The sequence below is a fragment of the Bufo bufo genome, chromosome 7, assembly GCF_905171765.1.
Source record: "Bufo bufo chromosome 7, aBufBuf1.1, whole genome shotgun sequence".
NCBI lineage: Eukaryota > Metazoa > Chordata > Amphibia > Anura > Bufonidae > Bufo > Bufo bufo.
The window spans coordinates 1,457,265-1,473,303 of NC_053395.1; the positions used below are offsets into that span (position 1 = coordinate 1,457,265).

Consider the following 16,039-nt stretch of genomic DNA (forward strand, 5'->3'; position numbering starts at 1 on the left):
AGTATTGTACTCTGTATGTTACGTGCCGTGTGCGCTGTATGTTACGTGTGCGCTGTATGTAATGTGCAGTGTGCGCTGTATGTAATGTGCAGTGTGCGCTGCATGTAATGTGCAGTGTGCGCTGTATGTAATGTGCAGTGTGCGCTGTATGTAATGTGCAGTGTGCGCTGTATGTAATGTGCAGTGTGCGCTGTATGTAATGTGCAGTGTGCGCTGTATGTAATGTGCCGTGTGCGCTGTATGTAATGTGCAGTGTGCGCTGTATGTAATGTGCCGTGTGCGCTGTATGTAATGTGCCGTGTGCGCTGTATGTAATGTGCAGTGTGCGCTGTATGTAATGTGCAGTGTGCGCTGTATGTAATGTGCAGTGTGCGCTGTATGTAATGTGCAGTGTGCGCTGTATGTAATGTGCAGTGTGCGCTGTATGTAATGTGCAGTGTGCGCTGTATGTAATGTGCAGTGTGCGCTGCATGTAATGTGCCGTGTGCGCTGTATGTAATGTGCGCTGTATGTAATGTGCGCTGTATGTAATGTGCGCTGTATGTAATGTGCGCTGTATGTAATGTGCAGTGTGCGCTGCATGTAATGTGCAGTGTGCGCTGTATGTAATGTGCAGTGTGCGCTGTATGTAATGTGCCGTGTGCGCTGTATGTAATGTGCAGTGTGCGCTGTATGTAATGTGCGCTGTATGTAATGTGCAGTGTGCGCTGCATGTAATGTGCAGTGTGCGCTGCATGTAATGTGCAGTGTGCGCTGCATGTAATGTGCAGTGTGCGCTGTATGTAATGTGCAGTGTGCGCTGTATGTAATGTGCAGTGTGCGCTGTATGTAATGTGCAGTGTGCGCTGTATGTAATGTGCGCTGTATGTAATGTGCGCTGTATGTAATGTGCAGTGTGCGCTGTATGTAATGTGCAGTGTGCGCTGTATGTAATGTGCAGTGTGCGCTGTATGTAATGTGCAGTGTGCGCTGTATGTAATGTGCAGTGTGCGCTGTATGTAATGTGCAGTGTGCGCTGTATGTAATGTGCGCTGTATGTAATGTGCCGTGTGCGCTGTATGTAATGTGCAGTGTGCGCTGTATGTAATGTGCGCTGTATGTAATGTGCGCTGTATGTAATGTGCGCTGTATGTAATGTGCAGTGTGCGCTGTATGTAATGTGCAGTGTGCGCTGTATGTAATGTGCAGTGTGCGCTGTATGTAATGTGCAGTGTGCGCTGTATGTAATGTGCCGTGTGCGCTGTATGTAATGTGCCGTGTGCGCTGTATGTAATGTGCCGTGTGCGCTGTATGTAATGTGCAGTGTGCGCTGTATGTAATGTGCCGTGTGCGCTGTATGTAATGTGCAGTGTGCGCTGTATGTAATGTGCGCTGTATGTAATGTGCAGTGTGCGCTGTATGTAATGTGCCGTGTGCGCTGTATGTAATGTGCCGTGTGCGCTGTATGTAATGTGCAGTGTGCGCTGTATGTAATGTGCGCTGTATGTAATGTGCCGTGTGCGCTGTATGTAATGTGCAGTGTGCGCTGTATGTAATGTGCGCTGTATGTAATGTGCAGTGTGCGCTGTATGTAATGTGCCGTGTGCGCTGTATGTAATGTGCCGTGTGCGCTGTATGTAATGTGCAGTGTGCGCTGTATGTAATGTGCGCTGTATGTAATGTGCCGTGTGCGCTGTATGTAATGTGCAGTGTGTGCTGTATGTAATGTGCGCTGTATGTAATGTGCAGTGTGCGCTGTATGTAATGTGCCGTGTGCGCTGTATGTAATGTGCCGTGTGCGCTGTATGTAATGTGCCGTGTGCGCTGTATGTAATGTGCCGTGTGCGCTGTATGTAATGTGCAGTGTGCGCTGTATGTAATGTGCGCTGTATGTAATGTGCCGTGTGCGCTGTATGTAATGTGCAGTGTGCGCTGCATGTAATGTGCAGTGTGCGCTGCATGTAATGTGCCGTGTGCGCTGTATGTAATGTGCAGTGTGCGCTGTATGTAATGTGCAGTGTGCGCTGTATGTAATGTGCGCTGTATGTAATGTGCAGTGTGCGCTGTATGTAATGTGCAGTGTGCGCTGTATGTAATGTGCCGTGTGCGCTGTATGTAATGTGCAGTGTGCGCTGTATGTAATGTGCGCTGTATGTAATGTGCAGTGTGCGCTGCATGTAATGTGCAGTGTGCGCTGTATGTAATGTGCAGTGTGCGCTGTATGTAATGTGCAGTGTGCGCTGTATGTAATGTGCAGTGTGCGCTGTATGTAATGTGCGCTGTATGTAATGTGCAGTGTGCGCTGCATGTAATGTGCAGTGTGCGCTGTATGTAATGTGCAGTGTGCGCTGTATGTAATGTGCAGTGTGCGCTGTATGTAATGTGCAGTGTGCGCTGTATGTAATGTGCGCTGTATGTAATGTGCGCTGTATGTAATGTGCAGTGTGCGCTGTATGTAATGTGCAGTGTGCGCTGTATGTAATGTGCAGTGTGCGCTGTATGTAATGTGCAGTGTGCGCTGTATGTAATGTGCAGTGTGCGCTGTATGTAATGTGCAGTGTGCGCTGTATGTAATGTGCAGTGTGCGCTGTATGTAATGTGCGCTGTATGTAATGTGCAGTGTGCGCTGTATGTAATGTGCCGTGTGCGCTGTATGTAATGTGCAGTGTGTGCTGTATGTAATGTGCCGTGTGCGCTGTATGTTACGTGTGCGCTGTATGTAATGTGCAGTGTGCGCTGTATGTAATGTGCAGTGTGTGCTGTATGTAATGTGCCGTGTGCGCTGTATGTTACGTGTGCGCTGTATGTAATGTGCAGTGTGCGCTGTATGTAATGTGCCGTGTGCGCTGTATGTAATGTGCCGTGTGCGCTGTATGTAATGTGCCGTGTGCGCTGTATGTAATGTGCCGTGTGCGCTGTATGTAATGTGCCGTGTGCGCTGTATGTAATGTGCCGTGTGCGCTGTATGTAATGTGCGCTGTATGTAATGTGCAGTGTGCGCTGTATGTAATGTGCCGTGTGCGCTGTATGTAATGTGCCGTGTGCGCTGTATGTAATGTGCAGTGTGCGCTGTATGTAATGTGCGCTGTATGTAATGTGCCGTGTGCGCTGTATGTAATGTGCAGTGTGCGCTGTATGTAATGTGCGCTGTATGTAATGTGCAGTGTGCGCTGTATGTAATGTGCCGTGTGCGCTGTATGTAATGTGCCGTGTGCGCTGTATGTAATGTGCAGTGTGCGCTGTATGTAATGTGCCGTGTGCGCTGTATGTAATGTGCCGTGTGCGCTGTATGTAATGTGCAGTGTGTGCTGTATGTAATGTGCCGTGTGCGCTGTATGTTACGTGTGCGCTGTATGTAATGTGCAGTGTGCGCTGTATGTAATGTGCAGTGTGCGCTGTATGTTACGTGTGCGCTGTATGTAATGTGCAGTGTGCGCTGTATGTAATGTGCGCTGTATGTAATGTGCAGTGTGCGCTGTATGTAATGTGCCGTGTGCGCTGTATGTAATGTGCAGTGTGCGCTGTATGTAATGTGCAGTGTGCGCTGTATGTAATGTGCAGTGTGCGCTGTATGTAATGTGCCGTGTGCGCTGTATGTAATGTGCCGTGTGCGCTGTATGTAATGTGCAGTGTGCGCTGTATGTAATGTGCGCTGTATGTAATGTGCAGTGTGCGCTGTATGTAATGTGCCGTGTGCGCTGTATGTAATGTGCCGTGTGCGCTGTATGTAATGTGCAGTGTGCGCTGTATGTAATGTGCCGTGTGCGCTGTATGTAATGTGCCGTGTGCGCTGTATGTAATGTGCAGTGTGCGCTGTATGTAATGTGCAGTGTGCGCTGTATGTAATGTGCAGTGTGCGCTGTATGTAATGTGCAGTGTGCGCTGTATGTAATGTGCGCTGTATGTAATGTGCAGTGTGCGCTGTATGTAATGTGCCGTGTGCGCTGTATGTAATGTGCCGTGTGCGCTGTATGTAATGTGCCGTGTGCGCTGTATGTTACGTGTGCGCTGTATGTAATGTGCAGTGTGCGCTGTATGTAATGTGCGCTGTATGTAATGTGCAGTGTGCGCTGTATGTAATGTGCAGTGTGCGCTGTATGTAATGTGCAGTGTGCGCTGTATGTAATGTGCAGTGTGCGCTGTATGTAATGTGCAGTGTGTGCTGTATGTAATGTGCAGTGTGCGCTGTATGTAATGTGCAGTGTGCGCTGTATGTAATGTGCAGTGTGCGCTGTATGTAATGTGCAGTGTGCGCTGTATGTAATGTGCGCTGTATGTAATGTGCAGTGTGCGCTGTATGTAATGTGCCGTGTGCGCTGTATGTAATGTGCCGTGTGCGCTGTATGTAATGTGCAGTGTGCGCTGTATGTAATGTGCAGTGTGCGCTGTATGTAATGTGCAGTGTGCGCTGTATGTAATGTGCAGTGTGCGCTGTATGTAATGTGCGCTGTATGTAATGTGCAGTGTGCGCTGTATGTAATGTGCCGTGTGCGCTGTATGTAATGTGCCGTGTGCGCTGTATGTAATGTGCCGTGTGCGCTGTATGTTACGTGTGCGCTGTATGTAATGTGCAGTGTGCGCTGTATGTAATGTGCCGTGTGCGCTGTATGTAATGTGCCGTGTGCGCTGTATGTAATGTGCAGTGTGCGCTGTATGTAATGTGCGCTGTATGTAATGTGCAGTGTGCGCTGTATGTAATGTGCCGTGTGCGCTGTATGTAATGTGCAGTGTGCGCTGTATGTAATGTGCAGTGTGCGCTGTATGTAATGTGCAGTGTGCGCTGTATGTAATGTGCCGTGTGCGCTGTATGTAATGTGCCGTGTGCGCTGTATGTAATGTGCAGTGTGTGCTGTATGTAATGTGCCGTGTGCGCTGTATGTTACGTGTGCGCTGTATGTAATGTGCAGTGTGCGCTGTATGTAATGTGCAGTGTGCGCTGTATGTAATGTGCAGTGTGCGCTGTATGTTACGTGTGCGCTGTATGTAATGTGCAGTGTGCGCTGTATGTAATGTGCAGTGTGCGCTGTATGTAATGTGCCGTGTGCGCTGTATGTAATGTGCAGTGTGCGCTGTATGTAATGTGCCGTGTGCGCTGTATGTAATGTGCCGTGTGCGCTGTATGTAATGTGCAGTGTGCGCTGTATGTAATGTGCAGTGTGCGCTGTATGTAATGTGCAGTGTGCGCTGTATGTAATGTGCAGTGTGCGCTGTATGTAATGTGCCGTGTGCGCTGTATGTAATGTGCAGTGTGCGCTGTATGTAATGTGCGCTGTATGTAATGTGCAGTGTGCGCTGTATGTAATGTGCCGTGTGCGCTGTATGTAATGTGCCGTGTGCGCTGTATGTAATGTGCGCTGTATGTAATGTGCCGTGTGCGCTGTATGTAATGTGCAGTGTGCGCTGTATGTAATGTGCAGTGTGCGCTGTATGTAATGTGCAGTGTGCGCTGTATGTAATGTGCCGTGTGCGCTGTATGTAATGTGCCGTGTGCGCTGTATGTAATGTGCAGTGTGTGCTGTATGTAATGTGCAGTGTGTGCTGTATGTAATGTGCCGTGTGCGCTGTATGTAATGTGCCGTGTGCGCTGTATGTTACGTGTGCGCTGTATGTAATGTGCAGTGTGCGCTGTATGTAATGTGCAGTGTGCGCTGTATGTAATGTGCGCTGTATGTAATGTGCGCTGTATGTAATGTGCGCTGTATGTAATGTGCAGTGTGCGCTGTATGTAATGTGCAGTGTGCGCTGTATGTAATGTGCAGTGTGCGCTGTATGTTACGTGTGCGCTGTATGTAATGTGCAGTGTGCGCTGTATGTAATGTGCAGTGTGCGCTGTATGTAATGTGCCGTGTGCGCTGTATGTAATGTGCAGTGTGCGCTGTATGTAATGTGCCGTGTGCGCTGTATGTAATGTGCCGTGTGCGCTGTATGTAATGTGCAGTGTGCGCTGTATGTAATGTGCGCTGTATGTAATGTGCCGTGTGCGCTGTATGTAATGTGCAGTGTGCGCTGTATGTAATGTGCAGTGTGCGCTGTATGTAATGTGCCGTGTGCGCTGTATGTAATGTGCAGTGTGCGCTGTATGTTACGTGTGCGCTGTATGTAATGTGCAGTGTGCGCTGTATGTAATGTGCAGTGTGCGCTGTATGTAATGTGCCGTGTGCGCTGTATGTAATGTGCCGTGTGCGCTGTATGTAATGTGCAGTGTGCGCTGTATGTAATGTGCCGTGTGCGCTGTATGTAATGTGCCGTGTGCGCTGTATGTAATGTGCAGTGTGCGCTGTATGTAATGTGCAGTGTGCGCTGTATGTAATGTGCCGTGTGCGCTGTATGTTACGTGTGCGCTGTATGTAATGTGCAGTGTGCGCTGTATGTAATGTGCAGTGTGCGCTGTATGTAATGTGCGCTGTATGTAATGTGCAGTGTGCGCTGTATGTAATGTGCCGTGTGCGCTGTATGTAATGTGCCGTGTGTGCTGTATGTAATGTGCCGTGTGCGCTGTATGTTACGTGTGCGCTGTATGTAATGTGCAGTGTGCGCTGTATGTAATGTGCAGTGTGCGCTGTATGTAATGTGCGCTGTATGTAATGTGCGCTGTATGTAATGTGCAGTGTGCGCTGTATGTAATGTGCAGTGTGCTCTGTATGTAATGTGCTCTGTATGTAATGTGCTCTGTATGTAATGTGCGCTGTATGTAATGTGCAGTGTGCGCTGTATGTAATGTGCAGTGTGCGCTGTATGTAATGTGCAGTGTGCGCTGTATGTTACGTGTGCGCTGTATGTAATGTGCAGTGTGCGCTGTATGTAATGTGCAGTGTGCGCTGTATGTAATGTGCCGTGTGCGCTGTATGTAATGTGCAGTGTGCGCTGTATGTAATGTGCCGTGTGCGCTGTATGTAATGTGCCGTGTGCGCTGTATGTAATGTGCAGTGTGCGCTGTATGTAATGTGCAGTGTGCGCTGTATGTAATGTGCAGTGTGCGCTGTATGTAATGTGCAGTGTGCGCTGTATGTAATGTGCCGTGTGCGCTGTATGTAATGTGCAGTGTGCGCTGTATGTAATGTGCGCTGTATGTAATGTGCCGTGTGCGCTGTATGTAATGTGCAGTGTGCGCTGTATGTAATGTGCAGTGTGCGCTGTATGTAATGTGCAGTGTGCGCTGTATGTAATGTGCCGTGTGCGCTGTATGTAATGTGCAGTGTGCGCTGTATGTTACGTGTGCGCTGTATGTAATGTGCAGTGTGCGCTGTATGTAATGTGCAGTGTGCGCTGTATGTAATGTGCCGTGTGCGCTGTATGTAATGTGCCGTGTGCGCTGTATGTAATGTGCAGTGTGTGCTGTATGTAATGTGCCGTGTGCGCTGTATGTTACGTGTGCGCTGTATGTAATGTGCAGTGTGCGCTGTATGTAACGTGCAGTGTGCGCTGTATGTAATGTGCAGTGTGCGCTGTATGTAATGTGCAGTGTGCGCTGTATGTAATGTGCAGTGTGCGCTGTATGTAATGTGCGCTGTATGTAATGTGCCGTGTGCGCTGTATGTAATGTGCAGTGTGCGCTGTATGTAATGTGCCGTGTGCGCTGTATGTAATGTGCCGTGTGCGCTGTATGTTACGTGTGCGCTGTATGTTACGTGTGTCATGTACGGACAGAGGGGAGTTGTCGAGGTCCACACTTGGTTGTCACTGACCCCATATTCCTTATATTCCAGGTTTCTTCTGGATCCACAATGTGTAAAGCGACTGGTCAGTCTGGAAGTGGAGTTCAAAGGTCAAGGAAATGGTTTGTACCTCGATAATTCCCCCAGAAAGAAAAGTAACGTCCCGGGCGTGTCCCCCTTCCCCCCCAGGAATCTCACCAGGAGAGGTGTTCTGGGATACAAACCCCAAAATCTTCTGCAAGAGCTACGTCTGATACCCCATCTACCCCTCCACCTCTGTATTCTGCCCCATTATACCCCATCTACCCCTCCACCTCTGTGTTCTGCCCCATTATACCCCATCTACCCCTCCACCTCTGTGTTCTGCCCCATTATACTCCATCTACCCCTCCACCTCTGTGTTCTGCCCCATTATACTCCATCTACCCCTCCACCTCTGTGTTCTGCCCCATCTACCCCTCCACCTCTGTGTTCTGCCCCATTATACCCCATCTACCCCTCCACCTCTGTGTTCTGCCCCATTATACTCCATCTACCCCTACACCTTTGTATTCTGCCCCATTATACCCCATCTACGCCTCCACCTCGGGGTATAATGGGGCAGAACACAGAGGTGGAGGGGTAGATGGGGTATAAAGGGGCAGAACACAGAGGTGGAGGGGTAGATGGGGTATAATGGGGCAGAACACAATCTACCCCTCCACCTCTGTATTCTGCCCCATCTACCCCTCCACCTCTGTGTTCTGCCCCTTTATACCCCATCTACCCCTCCACCTCTGTGTTCTGCCCCATTATACCCCATCTACCCCTACACCTCCGTATTCTGCCCCATCTACCCCTCCACCTCTGTGTTCTGCCCCTTTATACCCCATCTACCCCTCCACCTCTGTGTTCTGCCCCATTATACCCCATCTACCCCTACACCTCCGTATTCTACCCCATCTACCCCTCCACCTCTGTGTTCTGCCCCTTTATACCCCATCTACCCCCCCCTGTATTCTGCCCCTTTTTACCCCATCTACCCCTACACCTCCGTATTCTACCCCATCTACCCCTCCACCTCTGTGTTCTGCCCCTTTATACCCCATCTACCCCCCCCCCTGTATTCTGACCCTTTATACCCCATCTACCCCCCCCCTGTATTCTGCCCCTTTTTACCCCATCTACCCCTACACCTCCGTATTCTACCCCATCTACCCCTCCACCTCTGTGTTCTGCCCAATTATACCCCATCTACCCCTCCACCTCTGTGTTCTGCCCAATTATACCCCATCTACCCCTCCACCTCTGTGTTCTGCCCCTTTATACCCCATCTACCCCCCCCCCCCTGTATTCTGACCCTTTTTACCCTATCTGTGCACTCTTGTGTAGAAGGGTTTTTTCAGGTTTTTAATGCTGATGAGGTACCCTCAGGATAGGTCATTGATACCCGCACAGTGGGGGTCCCAGCAATCTGAGGGGGCTGTGGAGCTGCAGTGATGCCCGATCCCAGATTTCAAGGGAGTCTGTCAGCAACTTTACATGTGTCAAACTGCTGACCGCGCCCTGTGGACACATAAATCTAAGGATTTTTTAGACTAGTCCAAAAAAGAACTGAAATGGTATATGAAAATGAAGATTGCAAGTGCCCAGGGGCGGCGACTATCACTGCAAGTGCCCAGGGGCTGCGGCTATCACTGCAAGTGCCCAGGGGCTGCGGCTATCACTGCAAGTGCCCAGGGGCTGCGGCTATCACTGCAAGTGCCCAGGGGCCGCGACTATCACTGCAAGTGCCCAGGGGCCGCGACTATTGCTGCAGGTGTCTAGGGGCGGCGACTATCACTGCAAGTGCCCAGGGGCCGCGACTATCACTGCAAGTGCCCAGGGGCTGCGGCTATCACTGCAAGTGCCCAGGGGCTGCGGCTATCACTGCAAGTGCCCAGGGGCGGCGACTATCACTGCAAGTGCCCTGGGGCGGCGACTATTGCTGCAGGTGTCTAGGGGTGGTGGATATCACTGCAAGTGCCCAAGGGCTGTGATGACTAACCTCCGGCACTCCAGCTGGGGTTGGTTTCTTGGCTGTTTTCAGAACTCCATAGAAATGAATGGAGCATGTTGGGAGTCGTAGTTTCACCACAACTGAAGTCTCGGTGGTTAGCCATCACTGGCCTAAGGGCTAGGACTATCACTGCAAGTGCCCAGGGTTTTTTGCTATCACTGTAATTACCCAGGGGCGGCGGCTATCACTGGAAGTGCCCAGGGGCGGCGGCTATCACTGTAATTGCCCAGGGGCGGCAGCTATCACTGGAAGTGCCCAGGGGTGGCGGCTATCACTGCAGGTCCTGCGGCTATCGCTGTGAGGTCAGGTGATTAGCGGTCGGGCTAGGAACTGCAGCCGTAATACAGAGGCTACATTCAATCCTCTTCCTAATTTGTTCTTTACCTTCTGCTGCTGGAATCAGAAATTGTATCCTCTAAAACCTGAGTGACCTCTGGTCCGGAAACATCTTTTCTTTTCGTACAGGTTGGCCATTCCCCGACTGTCGATTAAGCGCCGGTTTTGTCAAATGCGGCCTCCGTTTCTGCGTTTCCGCTCCTGGCAGCTTCTTAAACCCCTGGCAAAGGCTGGATTACGTCCAACTACAAGAGTCAGCAGGGTAAGTATCTCCTGTGGTGGTGCTGACCACTGGTATCCGGACCGAACCCTGAGAAATGGTATTCAAAGCCACCATTTTGTAGATTTTATCAGTAGTAATACCAAAATTAGCGACCAACCTGCAACCTACACCTAGATCTCCCACCCAACACTAGGACCCTACAACTCGGATCCTTAAACCCCAGGACCCTACACCTCAGAAACCTAAACCTCAGGATCCTACAGCTTGGGACCCTACACCTCGGAAACCTAAACCTCAGGATCCTACAGCTTGGGACCCTACACCTCAGGAACCTAAACCTCAGGATCCTACAGCTTGGGACCCTACACCTCAGAAACCTAAACCTCAGGATCCTACAGCTTGGGACCCTACACCTCAGGAACCTAAACCTCAGGATCCTACAGCTTGGGACCCTACACCTCAGAAACCTAAACCTCAGGATCCTACACCCTGGGACCCTACAACTCAGGAACCTAAACCCTGGGACCCTACACCTCAGAAACCTAAACCTCAGGATCCTAAACCTGAGAACCTTACACATTGGGACCCTACACCTTAGGATTCTAAACCCTAAAACCCAGGGACCCTACACCTTGGGACCCCACAGCTCAGTACTCTACACATCAGGGCCCTAAAACCCTAAACCTCAGGACCCTGATCCCTTAAAGGGGTTGTCAGGATCTCAATATGAATGGCCCGTTCTCAGAATGGGCCATCAATATTTGGGTCTGACACCCCGCAACCCCACAATCAGCTGTTACAAAGTAGATCTGGAGTGAATGGGTTCAGCGCTGCAGTTACCAGCTCCGTCCACGACACGATGGATGGCGATGTGTAGACCTGGCCCCAGAGCTGATGGTGGGAGGCAGAGTGTCAGAGCCCCGGCAGTCAGATCTTGTTGGCCTATCCTGAGGATAGGTCATCATTATTAAAGTCCTGGACCAGCCCTTTAAATATCCCTTAGACCAGTGATGGCGAACCTTTTACAGACCGAGTGCCCAAACTGTGACATAAAACCCACATATTTATCGCAAAGTGCCCACACGGCAATGGGACCTGAATACTACAGTCCAGTATAGTGCATCTATCATTTAGCTAGAATAGCCTGCCTACATTGAGTGCGCTGCTTGTGCTGTTCATAGGGCGCTGTGCGCTGATAAATGGCAGGAACAGTCTAAGGCATATTGATACGGCGTGTGGGTGCCCACAGAGAGGGCTCTGAGTGCCACCTCTGGCACCCGTGCCATAGGTTTGCCACCACTGCCCTAGACATTCCTCAGAGGCTGCAGCGCTGGCGGACTCCGATCTGCACGCTTCCATTATAATTCTATATCACTGCTGTTATGGTGGCAGCAGCTCATCAAGTACCGCAGTCATCTCTTCTTAACCCCTTCCTCACCTGCACAGAAAATGGCCCCTGACACACATGCCCATCAGTGTGGCATGCAAAGCCATTCCTTCTCCGCTGTCTGAGGGAGAGGCTTTACTGCAGCTTTCTGACGTTAGGAGCAGGGCACACTATGGGAACCATCTTTCAGGCCACAGTGATGAATCCTGACATGTTGATGCAGTCTGTTTATCAGCAGATTTCACCTGACGGGTGTTAATGAAATCGGTGTATGTCTCCCCCAGTAAGCGCAGGAGGTGATCAGGCACCAATGCACCCCAAGAGGTTTCGAGGCAAGGAGACTGCAGGCCGAGCGTTCCTGAGAGGCCATAAGAAACCAGGCAGTTAGGGTGTTTGCATGACCTAGTGTCCTCACAGCTCATGGGGGCAGCGTCACCAGGGGCGGAATAAGTGCATGATAGGCCCGGGGCTGACTACACAACTCGGGCCCCCCCCCCCCCCCTTTTTGGTTTAGTTTTTTTTCTGTATGAAGAGGCTGCGGTGCTTCGTGAGCGTCACAGTCTCTTCCTGGGCCGTATGACATCGTTCACATGGTCTCGGTGCAGCTCTGTCCCATCTGAGTGATTGGGGCTGAGCTGTAATACCGAGCGCAGTGCTATCACATGGACAGCGCTGCGCAAAGAGGCTGCCTACAGTGTCTACAGCAGCTATAATGTCCCCTAGAGTGCCCCCAGTAATAATAACACCCTATATTGTGCTCCAGGTAATAATGCCTGTATAGTGTCCCCAAAAATAATGTCCCCTAATAGAAACACCCCCACACTGCCCCCATATAGTAATTTCCCCCACACTGCCCCATATAGTAATTTCCCCCACACTGCCCCCACATAGTAATTTCCCCCACACTGCCCCATATAGTAATTTCCCCCACACTGCCCCATATAGTAATTTCCCACACACTGCCCCATATAGTAATTTCCCCCACACTATCCCCATATAGTAATTTCCTCCACACTGCCCCATATAGTAATTTCCCCACACTGCCCCATATAGTAATTTCCCCCACACTGCCCCATATAGTAATTTCCCCCACACTGCCCCCATATAGTAATTTCCCCCACACTGCCCCATATAGTAATTTCCCCCACACTGCCCCCATATAGTAATTTCCCCCACACTGCCCCCATATAGTAATTTCCCCCACACTGCTCCATATAGTAATTTCCCCCACACTGCCCCCATATAGTAATTTCCCCCACACTGCCCCATATAGTAATTTCCCCCACACTGTCCCATATAGTAATTTCCCCCACACTGCTCCCATATAGTAATTTCCCCCACACTGCTCCATATAGTAATTTCCCCCACACTGCCCCATATAGTAATTTCCCCCACACTGCTCCATATAGTAATTTCCCCCACACTGCCCCCATATAGTAATTTCCCCCACACTGCCCCATATAGTAATTTCCCCCACACTGTCCCATATAGTAATTTCCCCCACACTGTCCCATATAGTAATTTCCCCCACACTGCTCCCATATAGTAATTTCCCCCACACTGCCCCATATAGTAATTTCCCCCACACTGCCCCCATATAGTAATTTCCCCCACACTGCCCCCATATAGTAATTTCCCCCACACTGCCCCAATATAGTAATTTCCCCCACACTGCCCCCATATAGTAATTTCCCCCACACTGCCCCCCTATAGTAATTTCCCCCACACTGCCCCCCTATAGTAATTTCCTCCACACTGCCCCATATAGTAATTTCCCCCACACTGCCCCCATATAGTAATTTCCCCCACACTGCCCCATATAGTAATGTCCCCCTCACTGCCCCATATAGTAATTTCCCCCACACTGCTCCATATAGTAATTTCCCCCACACTGCCCCATATAGTAATTTCCCCCACACTGCTCCATATAGTAATTTCCCCCACACTGCCCCATATAGTAATTTCCCCCACACTGCCCCCATATAGTAATTTCCCCACACTGCCCCATATAGTAATTTCCCCCACACTGCCCGATATAGTAATTTCCCCCACACTGCCCCCACATAGTAATTTCCCCCACACTGCCCCATATATTAATTTCCCCCACACTGCCCCATATAGTAATTTCCCCCACACTGCCCCCATATAGTAATTTCCCTACACTGCCCCATATAGTAATTTCCCCCACACTGCCCCATATAGTAATTTGCCCCCACACTGCCCCATATAGTAATTTCCCCCACACTGCCCCCACATAGTAATTTCCCTACACTGCCCCATATAGTAATTTCCCCCATATAGTAATTTCCCCCACACTGCCCCATATAGTAATTTCCCCCACACTGCCCCATATAGTAATTTCCCCCACACTGCCCCCACATAGTAATTTCCCCCACACTGCCCCATATAGTAATTTCCCCCACACTGCCCCCATATAGTAATTTCCCTACACTGCCCCATATAGTAATTTCCCCCACACTGCCCCATATAGTAAATTCCCCCACACTGCCCCATATAGTAATTTCCCCCACACTGCCCCCATATAGTAATTTCCCCCACACGGCCCCATATAGTAATTTCCCCCACACTGCCCCATATAGTAATTTCCTCCACACTGCCCCATATAGTAATTTCCCCCACACTGCTCCATATAGTAATTTCCCCCACACTGCCCCATATAGTAATTTCCCCCACACTGCCCCCATATAGTAATTTCCCCACACTGCCCCATATAGTAATTTCCCCCACACTGCCCGATATAGTAATTTCCCCCACACTGCCCCCACATAGTAATTTCCCCCACACTGCCCCATATATTAATTTCCCCCACACTGCCCCATATAGTAATTTCCCCCACACTGCCCCCATATAGTAATTTCCCCCACACTATCCCCATATAGTAATTTCCTCCACACTGCCCCATATAGTAATTTCCCCACACTGCCCCATATAGTAATTTCCCCCACACTGCCCCATATAGTAATTTCCCCCACACTGCCCCCATATAGTAATTTCCCCCACACTGCCCCATATAGTAATTTCCCCCACACTGCCCCCATATAGTAATTTCCCCCACACTGCCCCCATATAGTAATTTCCCCCACACTGCTCCATATAGTAATTTCCCCCACACTGCCCCCATATAGTAATTTCCCCCACACTGCCCCATATAGTAATTTCCCCCACACTGTCCCATATAGTAATTTCCCCCACACTGCTCCCATATAGTAATTTCCCCCACACTGCTCCATATAGTAATTTCCCCCACACTGCCCCATATAGTAATTTCCCCCACACTGCCCCCATATAGTAATTTCCCCCACACTGCCCCATATAGTAATTTCCCCCACACTGCCCCCATATAGTAATTTCCCCCACACTGCCCCATATAGTAATTTCCCCCACACTGTCCCATATAGTAATTTCCCCCACACTGTCCCATATAGTAATTTCCCCCACACTGCTCCCATATAGTAATTTCCCCCACACTGCCCCATATAGTAATTTCCCCCACACTGCCCCCATATAGTAATTTCCCCCACACTGCCCCCATATAGTAATTTCCCCCACACTGCCCCAATATAGTAATTTCCCCCACACTGCCCCCATATAGTAATTTCCCCCACACTGCCCCCCTATAGTAATTTCCCCCACACTGCCCCCCTATAGTAATTTCCTCCACACTGCCCCATATAGTAATTTCCCCCACACTGCCCCCATATAGTAATTTCCCCCACACTGCCCCATATAGTAATGTCCCCCTCACTGCCCCATATAGTAATTTCCCCCACACTGCTCCATATAGTAATTTCCCCCACACTGCCCCATATAGTAATTTCCCCCACACTGCTCCATATAGTAATTTCCCCCACACTGCCCCATATAGTAATTTCCCCCACACTGCCCCCATATAGTAATTTCCCCACACTGCCCCATATAGTAATTTCCCCCACACTGCCCGATATAGTAATTTCCCCCACACTGCCCCCACATAGTAATTTCCCCCACACTGCCCCATATATTAATTTCCCCCACACTGCCCCATATAGTAATTTCCCCCACACTGCCCCCATATAGTAATTTCCCTACACTGCCCCATATAGTAATTTCCCCCACACTGCCCCATATAGTAATTTGCCCCCACACTGCCCCATATAGTAATTTCCCCCACACTGCCCCCACATAGTAATTTCCCTACACTGCCCCATATAGTAATTTCCCCCATATAGTAATTTCCCCCACACTGCCCCATATAGTAATTTCCCCCACACTGCCCCATATAGTAATTTCCCCCACACTGCCCCCACATAGTAATTTCCCCCACACTGCCCCATATAGTAATTTCCCCCACACTGCCCCCATATAGTAATTTCCCTACACTGCCCCATATAGTAATTTCCCCCACACTGCCCCATATAGTA

General features: G+C 49.8%; 2 protein-coding genes across 3 annotated transcripts in view; both read left to right on the forward strand.

Annotated features, from left to right (window-relative positions):
- The window catches only part of LOC121008516 (TBC1 domain family member 10B-like), a 959,042-nt gene that overhangs the window by 700,161 nt on the left and 242,842 nt on the right, over positions 1-16,039 (forward strand). The gene's annotated exons all lie outside the window — the stretch shown is intronic.
- The window catches only part of LOC121008525 (phosphatidylserine decarboxylase proenzyme, mitochondrial-like), a 53,302-nt gene that overhangs the window by 1,210 nt on the left and 36,053 nt on the right, over positions 1-16,039 (forward strand). For both annotated transcript variants that reach the window (XM_040441141.1, XM_040441140.1), the window contains 2 exons: positions 7,686-7,756; positions 10,138-10,270. In XM_040441141.1, the coding sequence (XP_040297075.1) occupies positions 7,686-7,756; positions 10,138-10,270 (204 nt within the window). The remainder of the gene's footprint in view (positions 1-7,685; positions 7,757-10,137; positions 10,271-16,039) is intronic.